General features: G+C 43.0%; 1 protein-coding gene across 3 annotated transcripts in view; it reads right to left on the bottom strand.

Annotated features, from left to right (window-relative positions):
• Positions 1 to 12,906: 12,906 nt before the first annotated feature.
• The window catches only part of TMCO3 (transmembrane and coiled-coil domains 3), a 97,485-nt gene continuing 88,478 nt past the window's right edge, over positions 12,907 to 21,913 (bottom strand). For all 3 annotated transcript variants that reach the window (XM_038761582.1, XM_038761584.1, XM_038761583.1), the window contains exons 10-13: positions 21,095 to 21,245; positions 19,709 to 19,788; positions 16,207 to 16,356; positions 12,907 to 13,557 (exon numbers count right to left, since the gene is read on the bottom strand). In XM_038761582.1, the coding sequence (XP_038617510.1) occupies positions 13,444 to 13,557; positions 16,207 to 16,356; positions 19,709 to 19,788; positions 21,095 to 21,245 (495 nt within the window). In that variant the 3' untranslated portion in view covers positions 12,907 to 13,443. The remainder of the gene's footprint in view (positions 13,558 to 16,206; positions 16,357 to 19,708; positions 19,789 to 21,094; positions 21,246 to 21,913) is intronic.

Here is a 21,913-nt window from a genome sequence, read left to right on the forward strand (position 1 = left end):
TTCATTCAGTCGTATTCATCGAGCACCTACTTTGTGCTAAGCGCTTGGAAAGTACAATATGGCAACAGAGACCCTCCCTGCCCACAGCGGGCTCACGGCCTAGAAAGGGGGAGACAGGCATCAGAACAAGTAAACAGGCAACAATAATAATAATAATGATAATGACGGCATTCGTTGAGCGCTTCATAAATAATTTTATTTGTTTGTATTGATGTCTCCCTCCCTCTAGACTGTGAGCTGGTTGTGGGCAGGGACTGTCACTCCGTACTCTCCCAAGAATTTAGTACAGTGCTCTGCACACATGTCAGCACTGAGAGCTCACCTCCTCCGGGAGGCCTTGTGGCCTAGGATTGGGTTTCTTTCTTGTCCATTTATTCTTATTCGTTCATTCAGTCGTATTCATCGAGCACCTACTTTGTGCTAAGCGCTTGGAAAGTACAATATGGCAACAGAGACCCTCCCTGCCCACAGCGGGCTCACGGCCTAGAAAGGGGGAGACAGACATCAGAACAAGTAAACAGGCAACAATAATAATAATATTGTTATTATTATTAACAATTGTTAATAATTATTGTTATTTGTCAATTGTTAACAATGACAATGATGATAATGACGGCATTTGTTGAGCGCTTCATAAATAATTTTATTTGTTTGTATTGATGTCTCCCTCCCTCTAGACTGTGAGCTGGTTGTGGGCAGGGACTGTCACTCTGTATTGTTGTATTGTACTCTCCCAAGAATTTAGTACAGTGCTCTGCACACAGTAAGCACTGAGAGCTCACCTCCTCCAGGAAGCCTTCCCAGACTGAGCCCCCTTTTTCCTCTCCCCCACCCCGCCCTACCTCCTTCCCCTCCCCACAGCACCTGTATATATGTTTGTACAGATTTATTACTCTATTTATTTTACTTGTACACATTTACTATTCTATTTATTTCATTTTGTTAATACGTTTTGTTGTCTGTCTCCCCCTTCTAGACTGTGAGCCGCTGTTGGGTAGGGACGTCTCTATATGTTGCCAGCCAAGCGCTTAGTACAGTGCTTTGCACACAGTAAGTGCTCAATAAATACAATCGAATGAATGAATGAATAAACAGATGCATTCCCTGCCTACAGTGAGCTTACAGCCGATCAATCAATTGATCGTATTTATTGAGCCCTTACTGTGTGCAGAGCACTGTACTAAAAACTTTGGAGTCAATCATATTGATTGATTCAATATGATTCATATTTACGATTGATGATGATGATAATCATATTTATGGAGCGTTTGGGAGAGTACAATAGAATAATAAACAGACACAGTCCCTGCCGACAACAAGCTTACAGTCTAGAGGGGGAGACAGTCATTAATATAATTTAAAAAATTACAGATAGGTACAAATGCGTTTCGGGGCTGGGAGGGGGATGAATAAAGAGGAAAGGATACAACATTCATTCATTCATTCATTCAATCGTATTTATTGAACACTTACTGTGTGCACAGCACTCATTCAATTGCATTTAATGAGTGCTTACTGTGTACTAAGCACTTGGGAGAGTACACTACAACAATAAACAGACACATTCCCTGCCCACGAGCACCTCACAGTTTGGTGGGGGACAGAAGAAGCTCAGCATTTCTCCCTAGATTCCTTTTTTTTTAAAAAAAAAAAAAGATATTTGTTAAACGCTTACTATGTGCCGGGCAGTGTCCTAAACGCTTGGGTATTTACAAGATAATCAGGTTGGACACAGTCAATCAATCAATCAATCAATCAGTCGTATTTATTGAGCGCTTACTGTGTGCAGAGCACTGTACTAAGCGCTTGGGAAGTACAAGTCGGCAACACACAGAGACGGTCCCTACCCAACAGCGGGCTCACAGTCTAGAAGGGGGAGACAGAGAACAAAACCAAACATACTAACAAAATAAAATAAATAGAATAGATATGTACAAGTAAGATAAATAAATAAATAGAGTAATAAATATGTACAAACATATATACAGTCCACATCCCACACCCCACCTCTTATTTTACAGATGAGAGAATTGAGGTGCAGAAAGCTCAATCACAGGTATTTATTGAGCGCTTGCTCATCATCATCATCATCATCATCAATCGTATTTATTGAGTGCTTACTGTGTGCAGAGCACTGTACTAAGCGCTTGGGAAGTACAAATTGGCAACATATAGAGACAGTCCCTACCCAACAGTGGGCTCACAGTCTAAAAGGGGGAGACAAAACCAAACATACTAACAAAATGAAATAAATAGAATAGATATGTACAAGTAAAATAAATAGAGTAATAAATATGTACAAACATATTGTTTGTTGTTGTTGCACAATTTGTTGTTGTTGTTGTTGTTGCACAATTGTTTGTTGTTGCACAACAGCGAACTAAGCACTTGGGAGACTAATAATAATAATAGTGGTATTTGTTAAGGACTTACTATGTACCAGGTACTGTACTATGCGCTTAGTACGGTGCTCTGCACACAGTAAGCGCTCAATAAATACGATTGATTGATTGATTGGGGTGGATACAAGCAATTGGGGTTGAACACAGTCCGTGTCCCATGTGGGGCTCACAGTCTCAATCCCCATTTTACAGATGCGGTACCTGAGGCACAGAGAAGTGAAGTGACTTACCCAAGGCCACCCAGCAGACAAGCGGCAGAGGTGAGATTAGAACTCATTACCTTCTGACTCCCAGGACCATGCTCTACTACGCGACACTGCTTCCCATATGCTCCCTCCCCATAGCAGGCTTACAGTCTAGACTGGGGACTTGCCCAAGATCAGGCAGCAGGCAAGTGGCGGAGGCAGAATCGGAACCCAGATCTTTGGACTCCCAGGCCGGGGCTCTATCGCTTCTCTATCGCTTCTCTATCGCTTCTCCAACCACCCACCCCTCAGTCGATGAGGAGATAACATCAATTTGTACATATTTATTCTATTTATTTTATTTGTTAATATGTTTTCTTTTGTTCTCTGTCTCCCCCTTCTAGACTGTGAGCCCGCTGTTGGGTAGGGACTGTCTCTGTTGCCAACTTGTACTTCCCAAATGCTTAGTACAGTGCTCTGCACACAGTAAGCGCTCAATAAATACGATTGAGTGAATAAATGAATGAATCACCTAGGCCTCCCTGCTGTGGGGATGCATAATTAACGTTTGGAAAAGCACTTTGAGGTTCCCAGACCAAAGGCCTGCTGTTAATGCAACCTGTGATTATTACAGTGCACTCCCATTCAGCCGTGATTTCACAATTTAACCACTTTTTTGCTGATCACACCCTCTGTTTCTGTACTAGGAATTCACCGACCCCTTCCTCAAATCTTTATTCACCTGTTAATACAAATCGTACTCCTGATGGACAGGAGAGCTGATGGCCAGGTAATTCTCTGGATACACATATTTCCCGTATTTGATAATGGATACACATATTTCCCGTATTTGATAACCAATAAAGATAGACTGATCCCTGAGAGACCTGGAGAAAAAAGAAATCCTCCAAATTGCCCTTATTTTTTATTCAGATTGTAGAGAAGCAGTGCGGCTCAGTGGCTTGGGAGTCAGAGGTCATGGGTTCATATCATCATCATCATCATCATCAATCGTATTTATTGAGCGCTTACTGTGTGCAGAGCACTGTACTAAGCGCTTGGGAAGTACAAGTTGGCAACATATAGAGACAGTCCCTACCCAACAGTATCCCGACTCCGCCACTCGTCAGCTGTGTGACTTTGGGCAGGTCACTTAACTTCTCTGTGCCTCAGTTCCCTCATCTGTAAAATGGGGAGTAAGACTGTGAGCCCCACGTGGGACAACCTGATTACCTTGTATCCCCCCCAGCGCTTAGAACAGTGCTTTGCACGTAGTAAGCACTTAATACCATTATTATTATTATTACTTCAAATTTATGCATTCTGCCACTCCCACCTGCCACTTCATACTTCTTCGGCATCAAATTTGTCCATTTCAACAACCATCTATTTTGGTCTGTTTTCCAACTTCCTGAGAGGAGTGCTTACTCCTCATTTCTTCAAACTGACGAATTCTTTAAAATCGCTCAAAAGCTTCATCTGACACAAAAGCCTGCAACCCAATTACTTTGGAGGTGTTGGTAAAACCTTGATTCTCCCATACTATAAGAGCACATATATCTAGTTGAGGGAGCACCAGATTATGACTCAGACTGTAAGCTCTTTGTGGGCAGGGAATGTTTTATTGTTATAGCGTACTCTCCCAAGCGCTTGATACAGTGCTCTGCGCACAGTAAGTGCTCGATAAATGCCATCGATTAATAGATTGATTTTGTGGTTTTCCAGCCACAAAAACCCACTCTGAGACTTACCACTTCAGGTAGAATTCTCTGTCTTTCCTTAGGATGGTCTCATTACTAAATAAAATGAAATGAAATAAATGAAATAAAATGAAAATGATCCCTGTTTTTAGCCTCTTCTCCCAAGAATCTTACGATATGGGCAGCGCCAGGTGGGGTGCCTACGGAGAAATTGGGCTTTCCAAGCGCTTAGACCAGTGCTCTGCACACAGTAAGCGCTCAATAAATATGATTGAATGAATGTCTCCCCGATTCTAGATTGTGAGCCCATTGTTGGGCAGGGATTGTCTCTATTCGTTGCTGAATTGTATTTTCCAAGAGCTTAGTCCAGTGCTCCTGGACTTGTACTTCCCAAGCGCTTAGTACAGTGCTCTGCACACAGTAAGTGCTCAATAAATACGACTGATTGATTGATTGCTCTGCACACCGTAAGCGTTCAGTAGATTGAGGCCTGTCGACTGGTTTTGTTTTGTTGTCTGTCCCCCCTTTAGACTGTGAGCCCGTTGTTGGGTAGGGACCGTCTCTATATGTTGCCGAATTGTACTTTCCAAGCTCTTAGTCCAGTGCTCTGCACACAGTAAGCGCTCAATCAATACGATTGAATGAATGAATAATGGGAAGCCAACGGTAGTGATGAACGTATTCATCTGTAATTTATTTTAATATCTGTCATCATCATCATCATCATCATCATCAATCGTATTTACTGAGCGCTTACTATGTGCAGAGCACTGTACTAAGCGCTTGGGAAGTACAAACTGGCAACATATAGAGACAGTCCCTACCCAACAGTGGGCTCACAGTCTAAAAGGGGGAGACAGAGAACAAAACCAAACATACTAACAAAATAAAATAAATAGAATAGATATGTACAAGTACAATAAATAAGTAAATAGAGTAATAAATATGTACAAACATCCAGTCTGAAAGCTCTTTGTGGGCAGGGATTGAGAGGCAGCACGGCCTAGTTCTGGGAATCAGAGGACCTGGGTTCTAATTCTGGCTCTGCCACTTGTCTGCTGTGTGACCTTCAGCAAGTCACTTCTCCATGTTTCAGTTTCCTCGTCTGTAAAACGAGGATTAAATCCTACACCCTCTTTCATTGATTCAATCGTATTTACTGAGCGCTTACTGTCTGCAGAACACTGTACTAAGTGCTTGGGAGAGTACAATACGACAATAAACAGACACTTTCTCTGCCCACAACAAGGTTACAGTTTAGAGGGTGTGCTTCTACTTACATTCTTAGCCCCGCTATGGGAAAGGAACTGTGTCCAGACTGATTATCTTGTATCTACCCCCAATGCTTAATACAGTGCTGGGCACATATTAAGTACTTAATAAGTACTGTAATTATTATTTGGGGAATAAGAGGTGTCAAATATGGCTGGGAAGCAGCGTGGCTCAGTGGAAAGAGCACGGGCTTTGGAGTCAGAGGTCATGGGTTCGAACCCCGACTCAGCCACATGTCTGCTGTGTGACCTTGGGCAAGTCACTTAACTTCTCTGAACCTCAGTTCCCTCATCTGTAAAATGGGGATTAAGATCGTGAGCCCCACGTGGGACAACTTGATCACCTTGTAACCCCCCCAGCGCTTAGAACAGTGCTCTGCATGTAGTAAGCGCTTAATAAATGCCATTATAAAAAAAAATATGGTGGATACCGAAGTTTAGGAGCTCTCTAGAAGGTAGAGTTGCATAGTCAGCTCCTCTTTTTGCTAATCAGATAAGCAGAGAACAAGGACGTGAAACTGCTAGAGAAAGGTACTGTTTACTAAATCACCTTAGCAGAAATGCAAACCGAAAGTAGTCCAACTTGAAGGCAATCTCAAGGTGGAGAAGGGTGCTTAGAGAATAACTGGAAATCGAACCTATTTATTTACTGGATTAGCCAGTGGTTTATTTCAGAGGGAAAAAAAACAACCCTTTCCAGAGGACTGTGAGACTCGGAACATTCCTTCTTCACAAAGGATAGATAATAATTGAGCATGTTGGCTCATTCATAGGGTTACCTCAGAGACAGTGGTTTCTAGAGCTTTCTCATGGGTAAACTTGTTGTGGGCAGGGAACGTGTAATATCTGTAATATCTTAATATCTTAATATGTAATATCTTACTGTTCCGATTGCTTAATCCTGTGCTCTGCACATAGTATGGACGCAGTAAATACCATTGACTGATTGATTGGTACACTCACAAAATCTCAATATAGTTCAATTTTTTAATTAGCTTGTTGTTTGTGAAGATTGGGCCTAAGTGAATACCTTTTGTTGGAAGTACCTCTGTACTTTGTGGTTAGTCATCCAGTACTATGTATTGAGTGCTTACTGTGGTGCACAGAACTGTACTAAGCACTTAGGAGAGCACTTAGGGAGCAGCATGGTGTAGTGGATAGAGCCAGGTTCTAATCCTGGCTCTGCCACTTGTGTGCTGTGTGACCTTGGGCAAGCTGCTTCACTTCTCTGGGCCCCAGTTCCCTCATCTGTAAAATGGGGATTGAGACTGTGAGCCCCACGTGGGACAGGGACTACGATGAGCCAGAGCAAAGCTAGAAGTGTGCAAGCGCTTAGTACAGTGCTGCACACACAGTAAGCGCTCAGTAAATGCCGTTATTGATTGATTGCTGGATCAGGGCTGCCAATAGTGAGCTCCCTTAGAACTTCCTCCTTCGGCACTAAGGTCTCTGGAGCTTCGTGGCTGCTTCCTGCGTGCTTTTTCCATAATCCCCCAACTGGACCAGTTTTCTCTGCCCTTCTTTCAATCAATCAATCAATCAATCGTATTTATTGAGCGCTTACTGTGTGCAGAGCACTGTACTAAGCGCTTGGGAAGTACAAGTTGGCAACATATAGAGACAGTCCCTACCTAACAGTGGGCTCACAGTCCTTTCTGCTCCCTGTTACTGACCCCCCTACAGCCCCCTCCCCCCCACCAGATAGTACAGGGTTCTGCACACAGTAAGTGCTCAATAAATACGACTTAATGAATGAAGATAATTGCTAGGTAATAATAATAGTAATGGCATTTGTTAAGTGCTTACTATGTGCAAAGCACTGTTCTAAGCACTGGGGAGGATACAAGGTGATCAGGTTGTCCCACTTGGGGCTCACGGTCTAAATCCCCATTTTACAGATGAGGGAACTGAGGCATAGAGAAGTTGAGTGACTTGCCCAAAGTCACACAGCTGACAAGTGGCAGAGCCGGGATTGGAACCCATGACCTCTGACTCCCAAACCCGCGCCCTTTCCACTGAGCCATGCTGCTAGGTGCCAGGCACTGTCCTAAGCACTGGGGTAGATACAAGCTAATTGGGTTGGATACAGTCCCTGTCCCACATGGAGCTCGCAGTCCTCATCCCCATTTTACAGGTGAGGTCACTGATTTGAAATTCATTCATTCAATCGCATTTATTGAGCGCTTACTGTGTGCAGAGCACTGTACTAAGCACTCGGGAAGTACAAATAAGATGTCAAAGCATGCAGGAGAAAAAGGAATCAGGATATTGTAGGGTGGGCATAAAATCAAGCGGTTAGCGCAGTGCTTCGCAGACAGAAAGTGTTCAATAAATAAGATTGAATGAATCAAGTACAGACAGCCTGCTGTCGTCCATTCTCCCCAGTTGGCTTCTCAGCAAAACTGTGTTGCAGCGAGCCATTGCGTCAGGGCTGGTGAACTGATTTATTTCTGGGATGATCTTCTCTTGTCATAAAATCCTAAATGTGGCTTCGAGGGGACGCTGATTAAACTGCTTGGAAGGCTGCATGTTCCTTCAGTGGTAGGTTCAGATCTCAGAGGCTATAGTAATTATAGTTATTACGGTATTTGTTGCACTGTACTAAGCACTAAAGTAGATGAGAAAATCAGGTTGGTCCCAGCCTCTGTCCCTCAAGGGGCTGACGGGCTATCAAAGGTCAAACACTGAGTCTTTGAAGAACTTCAATTTGATTGAAATCTAATGAGTCATTGGCAGCTGCCATTCCAGACTCTGGGCAGACTACAGTTGTAACTTCATCCATCCATCCATCCATCCATCAATCAGTGGTGGAAGGAGGACAGGTTTTGGTTTTCCCCTACAATAATCCAGCCTCCACATTTCGCTCCTCTTAATGTCAACCTTCTCACTGTTCTTTGACCTCGTCTGCCTAGCTGCTGACCTCTCACCCATGTCCTGCCTCTTCCTCCCTCTTAATATCCCACAGAAAATGACTCTCCTCACCTTCAAAGCCTTACTGAAGGCACACCTCCTCCAAGAGGCCTTCCCTGACCAAGCCCTCCTTTCCTCTTCTCCCACTCTTCTGCGTCGCCTTGACTTGCTCCCTTCATTCATCCCCCACAGCATTTATGTACAAGTAATAATAATAATAATGATGGCATTTGTTAAGCGCTTACTATGTGCAAAGCACTGTTCTAAGCGCTGGGGGGGATACAAGGTGATCAGGCTGGCCCACGTGGGGCTCACAGTCGTAATCCCCATTTTACAGATCAGGTAACTGAGGCTCAGAGAAGTGACTTGCCCAAGGTCACACAGCAGACGTGGCGGAGCCGGGATTTGAACCCATGACCTCTGGCTCCAAAGCCCGTGCTCGTTCCACTGAGCCACGCTGCATATCTGTATTTTATTTATTTATATCGTCTATCTCCCCCTCTAGACTTTAAGCTTGCTGTGTGAAGGGAATGTGTCTGTCGTATTTTTATATCGTACTCTCCTAAGCGCTTAGTACATTGTTCTGCACACAGTAAGCGTTCAATAAGTACCATTGACTGACTCACTGACTGTTGCAGAAGATATCTGTTTTAAACACATTCACTTTGGGGTGTTGGCGGGACACCCATGAGGAGATAATAATAATAGTAAGAGAAGAAGTGTGGTTAAGTGGAAAGAGCACGAGCTTTGGAGTCAGAGGTCGTGGGTTCTAATCCAGGCTCCACCACTTAGCTGTGTGACTTTGGGCAAGTCACTTAACATCTCTGTGCCTGTTACCTCATCTGTAAAATGGCAATTAAGACTGTGAGCCCCATGTGGGGCAATCTGATTACCCTGTATCTACCCCAGCACTTAGAACAGTGCTAAATTTACAATCACATGGATGTAAATTACCAGGATTCATAGGAGCAATTTTACTGAGACTCTTCAATTCTCCCAACACTAACACTTCAGTTGTTCTTGATGCCTGAAAGTGAGGACTTTGGGGTACAACACACTGTTTTAGGTGCTTGGGATGTGCTAAAAAAAAAATAATAATGATAGTGGAATTTTTTAAGCCCTTCTTCTGTGCCAAGCACTGTATTATTATTATTATATCATCATCATCATCAATTGTATTTATTAAGCGCTTACTGTGTGCAGAGCACTGGACTAAGCGCTTGGGAAGTACAAGTTGGCAACATATAGAGACAGTCCCTACCCAACAGTGGGCTCGCAGTCTAAAAGGGGGAGACAGAGAACAAAACCAAACATACTAACAAAATAAATAGAATAGATATGTACAAGTAAAATAGAGTAATAAAAATGTACAAGCATATATACAAATATTATAGTATTTGTTAAGCACTTACTATGTGCTAGGCACCGTACTGAGCGCTGGGGTGGATACAAGCAAATCAGGTTGGAGACTGTCCCTGTCCCACATGGGGCTCACAGTCTTAATCCCCATTTTACAGATGAGGTAACTGAGACCCAGAGAAGTGAAGTGACTTGCTCAAGGCCACACAACAGACAAGTGGCATCCAAGCCCATGCTCCATCCAAAATGCCATGCTGCTTTCCTCAAGCATTAGGGTGCCTCTCCTAGAAAAAAGTGTATTTATTCATTCATTTACTGATTTATTACAGGCTGATATATCACCTCAGTTTCAGTTTCCCTCGGACTTAACATCAACCCATAATTCACGGCTAACTCATGGTTTAAAATCATTAGGGTGTCTTCTTGGGTGCGGCTCTTGGCAAACCTCAGCAATTCCAGAGTTGGCTGTTCTAGAACTTTGGCTGCTGTTCAAAGTCTCTTGAATTTGTCATTTCCCAGGGATATGCATTCATTCAATCGTATTTATTGAGCGCTTAGTGTGTGCAGAGCACTGTACTAAGCACTTGGAAAGTACAATTCAGCAACAAATAGCGACAATCCCTACCCAACAACGGGCTAAAGGCATATTCTTCTAGACTGTGAGCCCACTGTTGGGTAGGGACTGTCTCTATATGTTGCCAACTTGTACTTCCCAAGCGCTTAGTACAGTGCTCTGCACACAGTAAGCGCTCAATCATCATCAATCGTATTTATTGAGCGCTTACTATGTGCAGAGCACTGTACTAAGCGCTTGGGAAGTACAAATTGGCAACAAAGTCAATAAATAAATAAATAATAATAATAATAAAGTCAATAAATACAATTGATTGATTGATATTCTACTAGGCAACCAGGCCAGTACTCTCCCAAGCGCTTAGTACAGTGCTCTGCACTAGCAAGCACTCAATAAATGATTGGTAACATCTTTAACTGGCACCTCAGTCCCTGAATGCTGGCTCACAAACTTTTAACCGTAAATTGGTTTGGTGAATCTCATTCAGAGAAACCATAAAAAGCTCTTTTTTCAAGTACAACTGTATTTTGCTTTGATTGGCAGCATGGAAAACGATAAATGATTGATATAAACAAAAAGAGTACGAGCATGGCTTCGTGGAAGGAGCACGGGCTCAGACTCAAGAGGACATGGGTTCTAATCTTGCCTCTGCCACTTGTGTACTGTGTGACCCTGGGCAAGCTACCTCAGTTACTTTTAGACTGTGAGCCCACTGTTTTTAGACTGTGAGCCCACTGTTGGGTAGGGACTCTCTCCATATGTTGCCAACTTGTACTTCCCAAGCGCTTAGTACAGTGCTCTGCACACAGTAAGCGCTCAATAAATACGATTGATTGATTGATTACTTCATCTATAAAGTGGGGATTAAGACTGTGAACCCCACATGGGACAACCTGATCACCTTGTATCTACTCCCACACTATAAAGTGCTTGGTACATAGTAAGCGCTTAACAACTACCACAATTATTATCAGTTAATTATTAAAAAGGTATGGATGTCATTCCTGTGCAAAGAGGAGTTTGGTATGGGGTTCTAAAAAAACAAAAAATCTGGTGTACAATCAGGAATTGTGCCTTCATGAATAGTGTTTGAGTGATCTGCTGTTTTGGACCATAATTTGTACTCAGAGTTGCATTGTTTGGTTTGCCCGTTTCAATCAATCCATCAATGGTATTTGCTGAGTGCTTACTGTGTGCAGTGTGCTAGGCGCTTCGGAGGCCTTCCCAGACTGAGCCCCTTCCTTCCTCTCCCCCTCGTCCCCCTCTCCATCCCCCCATCTTACCTCCTTCCCTTCCCCACAGCACCTGTATATATGTATATATGTTTGTACATATTTATTACTCTATTTATTTACTTATTTTACTTGTACATAGCTATTCTATTGATTTCATTTTGTTAGTATGTTTGGTTTTGTTCCCTGTCTCCCCCTTTTAGACTGTGAGCCCACTGTTGGGTAGGGACTGTCTCTATATGTTGCCAATTTGTACTTCCCAAGCGCTTAGTACAGTGCTCTGCACATAGTAAGCGCTCAATAAATACAATTGATTGATTGATTCGGGGAATACGCTACGATTAGCAGACATGTTCCCTGCCCCTAACAAGCTTACCTATAAATATATTGAAACTGTCCACATCTCAAAGTGACAATCCCGAGCTCTGTTCTGGGACCCCTAAGCTCTCTGTGGGTTAAGCTCATGTCTGCTAATCAATCAGTGGTATTTACTGAGCGATTACCATATGCAGAGCATCATACTAAGCGCTTGGGAGAATACAACAGAATTTGTAGACATATTCCCTGCCCATAATGAGCTTACGGTCTAGATGGTGGAACAGATATTAATGCCTACTAACTCTATAATACACTCCCAAGTGCTTAGTACTATGTAAGTGCTCAATAAATACTGCGAGCCTCATGTCGGATCTGGATGGTGTCTGACCTGATTGTCTTGTATCTACCCCAGCGCTCAGTACAGTGCTTGGCACACAGAGCAACGACTGTAAGTATATATGTATATATGTTTGTCCATATTTATTACTCTATTTATTTTACTTGTACATATCTATTCTATTTATTTTATTTTGTTAGTATGTTTGGTTTTGTTCTCTGTCTCCCCCTTTTAGACTGTGAGCCCACTGCTGGGTAGGGACTGTCTCTATATGTTGCCAACTTGGACTTTCCAAGCGCTTAGTACAGTGCTCTGCACACAGTAAGCGCTCAATAAATACGATTGATGATGATGATATATATTGATCAACTGAATGAGTGGAAAATTGCCCTGGTTCATTTAACTTCCTTTATGAGCACCCAGTCGGCGATGGATTCACATCCTGGGTCTAGTGAAATCTTTCTGAGGAATGTAGTCAGTGTGTGATGTAGCAAATTAGCAATGTTGGAATCAGAATAGTGTATCCTTAAAGAATCTGCATCTGACGCTTTGATCCTAATACATGAAAAATAAAAGACACAAGTCCACTGAAATACTTTCTGCATTTTGTGACTCGAGAATTTACAACTATTTTAATAACTTCATATGTGCAAAACTACTGGCTGGCATTTCTGCATTACTGAAATAAGCTTTTTGACGTATTTGATCAACAGATTACAATTCTAAAGTTATACCATTAAATTGGACATTTCTAACAAGGTACCACAGGCACCATTAAATAATAACGTTTGTGCAACAGGCATTTTGAGGAGTGAAAGGATGAAACCAATTTGTTAAGAAGGCACATAAGGGCAAAATAGTCAAGCCGATTTGCATGGCGCCAAATCCGAAGAAACATTTCTACTGTGTATGATGAATGGAGTCGAAACAAGAGTTGTGCTGGAAGATTCTAAAAGGTGACAAAGTGTATTTTGTGTAATCTGGGCCAACATGGAACTATTTTTTGCTGTTTTGTTAATACAACAGGCTCATAAGCGCGCATGTTTAGAGGACTCACACAGACTTTTTCTGCTTTCTACTTTCCTAGAAATACACCAAGGAACAAAGGCAGCCTGGGCAAGGAAATGTATTAATTCCAGGTGAAGCATTTTGTTGTCAGGTGCTGGATCGTCTCTCTGGCTTTGGCATGCATTTTGTAATTGCAGCTCTCCACAAAACTGGGGCAAGTAAAAGACTCAAGGTTGTCACACTCAATATGAGGAGGTACACCTGAAAATTGGAAGGAAAGAATCATTATTTCTACTGCAGTGACATCTTACTGCCTCTTTGATTGTGAACCCAGGACGGGCAGGGTCTTTGTCAATTTGCCAGTTTGTACTTCCCAAGCGCTTAGTACAGTGCTCTGCACATAGTAAGCACTCAATAAATACGATTGATGATGATGATGATGATGGTATTAGAGAAGCAGAGTGAGCTGTCTGGGTTGTAGTAGAAGATCAGTGAGTTTAGATAGGAGGGGGAGAGGTGATTTTCTTTCTTTTTTATGGAATTTGTTAATCAATCAATCGTATTTATTGAGCGCTCACTGTGTGCAGAGCACTGTACTAAGCGCTTGGGAAGTACAAGTTGGCAACATATAGAGACAGTCCCTACCCAACAGTGGGCTCACAGTCTAAAAGGGGGAGACAGAGAACAAAACCAAACATACTAACAAAATAAAATAAATAGAATAGACGTGTACAAGTAAAATAAATAGAGTAATAAATATGTTAAGTGCTTACTACTTGCCAGGCACTGGGGTAGAAAGGTAATCGAGCTAAACACAGTACCCGTCCCACACGGGACTCGCAATCTCAATCCTCACTTTATAGATGAGGTAACTGAGGCACAGAGAAGTGGTGATTTGCCCAAGGTCACACAGCAGACAAGTGGTGGAGTCAGAACTAGAACCCAGGCCCACGCTCTATCCACTAGGCAACACCGCTTCTCTGGGTGTCCTAAGGCTGATAAGGAGTTTCTGTTTGTTGCGAAGGTGGGTGGGCAACCACTGGAAGTCTTTGAGGTGAAAAGAGATACGGACTGATTTTGTTCAGAAAAATGATCCGGGCAGCAGAGTGAATAATTAGTAAGTGGTATTCATGGAGCGCTGAATGCGTACAGGGTGAAGTATGGACTGGAGTGAGGAGGGACAGGAGGCTGGGAATTCAGCGAGGGAGGCTGAGGCATCTTGAGACGTGAAGGTAGATCCACCAGGATTTCACGACAGATTGAATCCGTGTGGGTTACGGGGCTTGTGAGGGAGGATGGCAGTGCTGTCAACAGTGACGGGACAGCGAGGGGGCGGACAGGGTTGGGGTTGCAAGATGAGGAGTTGTTGAGTCGTTATTTCATTCCTTTTCATGTTTAGGTGCTCACTGCTTATAATAATAATAATCAATCAATCAATCGTATTTATTGAGCGCTTACTGTGTGCACAGCACTGTACTAAGCGCTTGGGAAGTACAAGTTGGCAACATATAGAGACAGTCCCTACCCAACAGTGGGCTCACAGTCTAATAATGGCATTTATTAAGCGCTTATCCAGTTATCCTCACATAGATTGTCTGAATAGTTCCATGATATAAGAAGTAAAAGTTAGGTTTTCAGATACTATGGATGACTTTTAAAAAAACACCAAAAAACAGTTCTATAACCCTTAGAAAACGAGAGCTTATTGGATTTAGTTGTGTATAATGATAATAATAATAATAATAATAATAATAATGATGGCATTTATTAAGCACTTACTATGTGCAAAGCACTGTTCTAAGTGCTGGGGAGGTTACAAGGTGATAAGGTTGCCCCACATGGGGCTCACAGTCTTAATCCCCATTTTACAGATGAGGGAACTGAGGCCCAGAGAAGTGAAGTGACTTGCCCAAAGTCACCCAGCTGACAAATGGCCGAGCCGGGATTTGAACCCATGACCTCCACTCCAAAGCCCGTGCTCTTTCCACTGAGCCACGCTGCTTCTCTTTCGCTTGGGTTTGCCTGAAGAAGGTTGCGGCAAGAACAGAAGTGCTGTAGTTCACAAAGAGAAGCAGTGTGGCTCAGAGGACAGAGCCCGGGCTTGGGAGTCAGAGGTCATGGGTTCTAATCCCGGCTCTGCCAACTGTCAGCTGGGTGACTTTGGGCAAGTCACTTTACTTCTCTGGGCCTCAGTTCCCTCATCTGGAAAACGGGGATTAAGACTGTGAGCCCCATGTGGGACAACCTGATTACCTTGTACCCCCCGAGTGCTTAGAACAGTGCTTGGCACATAGTAAGCACTTAACAAATGCCATTATTATTATAATTATTAATCAATCAATCGTATTTATTAAGCGCTTACCGTGTGCAGAGCACTGTACTAAGCGCTTGGGAAGTACAAGTTGGCAACATATAGAGACAGCCCCTACCCAACAGTGGGCTCACAGTCTAATAGGGGGAGACAGAGAACAAAACCAAACATACGAACAAAATAAAATAAAATAAAGGGCCTGTAATCCAGAAGCGGCGTGACCTAATGAAAAGAGCATGGGCCTGGGATTCAGAGGACCTGGGTGTTAATCCCGGCTTTGCCACGTGTCTGCTGGGTGACCTTGGATAAGTCACTCCACTTCTCTGGGCCTCAGTTACCTCATCTGTAAAATAAGGAGGAAGACTGCGAGCCCCATGTCTCTATATGTTGCCAATTTGTACTTCCCAAGCGCTTAGTACAGTGCTCTGCACATAGTAAGCGCTCAATAAATACGATTGATGATGATGATGATGATGTGAGACAGGGACTGCGTCCAACCTGACTAGCTTGTATCTACCCTAACGCTATGTATGGTGCCTGACACATAGTAAGGATTAACAAATATACTTTAAAAAAAAAATCAAAGATAAATAACTCACCTCTCGAGAAATGATCCCTGCTCTTCGGGCTCTGCTTCCCAGAACGAAGGAAAACTCGCTGACTTGTGCCAGCCCCGCTGAAACGATCCATTTGATGTACTGGCAGCTCTTTGGCAGAATGAGGGACAGGACGAAGACCGCCAAAATAAACTAGCAGAGACAAAGAGCAGATATGATTTACAGGCGGAAAAATGGGATATTTACTGTTGTAACTTAGAAGAATTCAGAAGAACCTTGACAAATCATGCTTCTAAACAGTACGCGGAGGACCCCTCCCCACAGCACCTATGTATATATATATATAAAATGTTTGTACAGATTTATTACTTGTACATATTTACAATTCTATTTATTTTGCTTTGTTAATGATGTGCATCTATCTTTCCTTTTATTTATTCTGATTACTTGACACCCTCACTTCTCTGCTGTGTGACCTTGGGCAAGTCACTTCCCTTCTCTGTGCCTCACTTCCCCCCTTCTGTAAAATGGGGATTTAGACTGTGAGCCCCATGTGGGACAGGGACTGTGTCCAACCCGATTGGCTTTTATCCACTTAGTGCCTGTCAGTGCCTGATATCATCATCATCATCATCATCAATCGTATTTATTGAGCGCTTACTATGTGCACAGCACTGTACTAAGCGCTTGGGAAGTACAAATTGGCAACATATACAGACAGTCCCTACCCAACATTGGGCTCACAGTCTAAAAGGGGGAGACAGAGAACAAAACCAAACATACTAACAAAATAAAAGAAATAGAATAGATATGTACAAGTAAAATAAATAAATAAATAAATAAATAGAGTAATAAATATGTACAAACATATATACATATATACAGGTGCTGTGGGGAAGGGAAGGAGGTAAGATGGGGGGATGGAGAGGGGGACGAGGGGGAGAGGAAGGAAGGGGCTCAGTCTGGGAAGGCCTCCTGGAGTAAGCGCTTGACAAATACAATTATTACTGTTCTTATTAAATTATTACGATCCAGAAATCCACCTAGCTATTATTTCATCGCTCTATCTCAATAAAGTGATGATCTTTTTAACACTGCAAACATTAAATATTATATTGAAGTCTTTGGAAAACACTTCCCCATGGGATTGACCTCAATTCCTCTTTATTTTGGAAGGTTTTAAATTTACTTTGTGTGAGGGTATCCTCTCCCTCACACAATCCTGTGGAACTAAGCTTCTCCTTCATAGCAGCTTAGTCTCCTTCATAGAGAAGAACTGGACCTGGGTTCTAATCCTGCCTCTGCCACTTGTCTGCTGTGTGACCTTGGCCAAGTCACTTCACTTCTCTGGGCCTCTTAGTTCCCTCTATTGTAAAATGGGGATTAAGACTGTGAACCCCACGTAGGACATGGACTGTGTTCAACCTGATTATCTTGTATCTACCCCAGTGTTTAGTACAGTGCTTGGCACATAGTAAGTGCTTAACAAATACCTTTAAAAAAATAAAAAAGTACTGCCTCTGGCAGAATAAGAGGAAATAATTCCTTGCTTTGAATGCTATTTTTACATGTATTCCTGCCAAAATCCAATGTTGTGGGATGCAATTAGGCTAGAACGTGATAGAAGAATAGGGGAATACAGTTAACATATCATGGTTAATGACTTGCTATAACCAATTGTGATAGGAGTTGTTTTCAAACCATCTTCCCCTTCAGCCTACTGAAAATACTGTACAATTGACATTTTGGTAACACAGGGGTTTGCTATCAGTCAATGGTACTTACTGAGGGCTTACTGTATGCAGAGCACTGAACCAAGTGCTTGGGAGAGTATAATAATAATGATGGTATTTGTTAAGCGCTTATTGTGCGTGAAGCACTGTTCTAAGCGCTGGGGGGGATACAAGGTGATTAGGTTGTCCCACATGGGGCTCACAGTCTTAATCCCCATTTTACAGATGAGGTAACAGGCACAGAGAAGTGAAGTCAATCAATCAATCAATCGTATTTATTTAGCGCTTACTGTGTGCAGAGCACTGTACTAAGTGCTTGGGAAGTACAAGTTGGCAACACATAGAGACAGTCCCTACCCAACAGTGGGCTCACAGTCTAGAAGGGGGAGACAGAGAACAGAACCAAACATATTAACAAAATAAAATAAATAGAATAGATATGTACAAGTAAAATAAATAGAGTAATAAATATGTACAAACATATACATATTTACAGGTGCTGTGGGGAAGGGAGAGGGAGGGCATTCCAGGCCCGGGGGATGACGTGGGCCGGGGGTCGACGGCGGGACAGGCGAGAACGAGGCACGGTGAAGAGATTAGTGGCAGAAGAGCGGAGGGTGCGGGCTGGGCTGGAGAAGGACAGAGGGGAGGTGAGGTAGGAGGGGGCAAAGTGATGGACAGCCTTAAAGCCGAGGGTGAGGAGTTTCTGCCCGAAGTGACTTGCCCAAAGTCACACAGCTGACAAGTCGCGGAGCTGGGATTTGAACCCATGACCTCAGACTCCCAAGCCCGTACTCTTTCCACTGAGCCACGCTGCTTCTCTATATTATCTAGTATAATACAAAAGAGTTGGTTGACACTTTCCCTGCCTCTCCTACTACAACCCAGCCGGCACACTTCACTCTCACTGTACCTCGATCTCGCCTATCTCGCTGCCGACCTCTGTCTCCCCCTTTTAGACTGTGAGCCCACTGTTGGGCAGGGACTGTCTCTCTATGTTGCCAATTTGTACTTCCCAAGCGCTTAGTACAGTGCTCTGCACACAGTAAGCACTCAATAAATACGATTGATGATGATGATGACCTCTCGCCCACGTCCGGCCTCTGGCCTGGAACGTCCTTCTTCCTCATAGCCGACCGTCAATGACTATTCCCAACCTTCAAAGCCTTATTGAAGGCACTTCTCCTCCAAGAGGCCTTCCCTGACTAAGCCCTCCGTTCCTCATCTCCCGCTCCCTTCTGAGTCACCCTGACTTGCTCCCTTTATTCATCCCCCTTCCCAACCCCATAGCATTTATGTACATATCCGTAATTTATTTATATTAATGTCTGCTTCCCCCTGCTCTAGACCGTGAGCTTGCTGTGGGTGGGAATGTGTCTGCTTCTTGTTATATTCTACTCTTCCAAGCAGTTAGTACAGTGCTCTGCATACAGTCAGCGCTCAATAAATATGACTTATTGCTCCCCACAGCACCTGTATATATGTTTGTACAGATTTATTACTCTATTTTACTTGTACATATTTACTATTTATTTTGTCAGTGATGTGCTTCTAGCTTTACTTCTATTTATTCTGATGACTTGACACCTGACCACATGTTTTGTCTTGTTGTCTGTCTCCCCCTTCTAGACTGTGAGCCCATTGTTGGGTAGGGACTGTCTCTATATGTTGCCAACTTGTACTTCCCAAGCGCTTAGTACAGTGCTCTGCACACAGTAAGCGCTCAATAAATACGACTGAATGAATGAATGGGTGAACGATTGACATATCAAAGGCGAAACATAATGCTGAAGAAAGAGAAAAATCGATACCTTCATTATTACCACCGACAAGGTAAGGAACAACAAGACAGTGAGTTCGTATATTACAAAGGTCGGGAAAACATGGAGTCCTGAAAGAGAGAAGAAACAAAAGGGCCTCATCATCCTTTCTGCTAAAACTGATTAAATACATGTTTACAGGGAAATGTTAAAATAATTCAACTATAGCAACGAATTTGACGATTCACGTTTACTCTTGCCCCACATGAAAGCCAGCGGGTTATTTTTAAGAACACGAAGACCGCTATCTCTTCCTGCCACACCAATTAAGGGTCCTTTGTTTTGCTACTGTTAGTTCTACAACAGAGACATCATGGAAACCTTTTTTTAAAAAATATATACTAATAAGGAACTGAACTTGATAATGTACTCGCACAGCAATTTTATTCCATAAGAGGAGACAGCTGTCTGTCAAAAAGCAGCCTTCCTACAAGGTTGTTGTAGTATAAACATAGTGTTTGTTAAGTGCCTTCTGTCTGCAGAGCACTTTACTAAGCATTAGGAAAGAACACAAAAGTGACTTAGCTTCTCTGTGCCTCAATTACTTTGTCTCTAAAGTGGGGACTGAGACGGTGAGCCCCATGTGGGCCATGGACTGTGTCCAATCTGATGAGCTTGTATCTACCCCAGTGCTTAGTGCAGTGCCAAACACATAGTAAGCGCTTAATAAATACCAATAACAAAAATGCAGTTCCTGGTCCTCAAGAGGCTCACAGCCTAAGAATAAGGGAGGGGAGAGAGAACAGTGGATAGACACATAGGAAGGAAGAAACAATAAAAATCTAAAACACGAGGACAATCAGGGAAGCAGCATGGCCTAATGGAAAGAACCTGGGTCTAATCCCGGCCCTGCCGTGTGATCTTGGGCAAGTTACTTCACTTCTCTGGGCCTCAGTTCCCTCATCTGCCAAGTGGGAATTCAATAATTGTTCTCTTTCCTCTGTCAGCCCCATGTGGTACCTGATTATCTCTAAACTGTGGGCAAGAATGTATCTATTTGTTGTTATATTGTACTCTCCCAAGGGCTTAGTACAGTACTTTGCACACAGTAAGTGCTCAATAAATACGACTGAATGCATCCTATATGGACTCCAGCATTTAGTACAGTGCTTGGCATACGGTACAAGTTTAACAAATCGTTATTACAAATCGGATTGGGCACAATTCCTGTCCCATGTGGGGCTCACAGTCTCCATCCCCATTTTACAGATGAGGGAACTGAGGCACAGATAAATTGAGTGACTTGCCTAAGGTCACACCACAGGTAAGTGGTAGAGCCGGGATTAGAAGCCAGGCCCTTCTGACTCCCAGGCTCTAAGGCACATGGAGTCTACAAACACGGCTAATTTCCTACCCATGAAACTAAAGAAGAGGTACCTATAGAAGCAAAGAAAATTATGGCAAGGAAGTCACGTATCGGCTCAATGCAGGACATAATCTCTTCAGTCACCATGTGACCCTGAGAAGAGATCAAGGCACCAGCCAAGAAGCATCCCAATTCCATCGAAACATCCAAAAGTTCTGTGATCTGTCAAAGAAGATTGGAAAGTTTTTTTGAGATTTTCCTCTTTAAACGGATTACTGTTATTGGTCTAAATTACGTTTTTACAGATCAAGTTGTCTCCTGTCCAGACACAAACGCTTCCTACGGCAGTTTCGACAATGAAAAACCTATGCAATCACAGAGAAAGGTATAATCAATCAATCAATCAATCGTATTTATTGAGCGCTTACTGTGTGCAAAGCACTGTACTAAGCGCTTGGGAAGTACAAGTTGGCAACATAATACGAGAAGCAGCGTGGCTCAGTGGAAAGAGCATGGGCTTTGGAGTCAGAGGTCATGGGTTCGAATCCCGACTCCGCCACATGTCTGCTGTGTGACCTTGGGCAAGTCACTTAACTTCTCTGAGCCTCAGTTACCTCATCTGTAAAATGGGGATTAAGACTGTGAACCCCACATGGGACAACCTGATCACTTTGTACCCCCCCCAGCGCTTAGAACAGTGCTTTGCACATAGTAAGCGCTTAACAAATGCCAACATTATTTATTTATTATATAATGCTATGGCTCTTCATCTGAACCTAGATCCCCAGAGTCCAATTTCTTGAAATGTCCAAATTCCAAAGAATATCACCTCAAGACCTAGAAATTCTATGCACTGCCCTACTTGTCTGCTGTATGACCCTGGGCAAGTC

Source organism: Tachyglossus aculeatus, chromosome 20 (assembly GCF_015852505.1).
Source record: "Tachyglossus aculeatus isolate mTacAcu1 chromosome 20, mTacAcu1.pri, whole genome shotgun sequence".
NCBI classification, from domain to species: domain Eukaryota; kingdom Metazoa; phylum Chordata; class Mammalia; order Monotremata; family Tachyglossidae; genus Tachyglossus; species Tachyglossus aculeatus.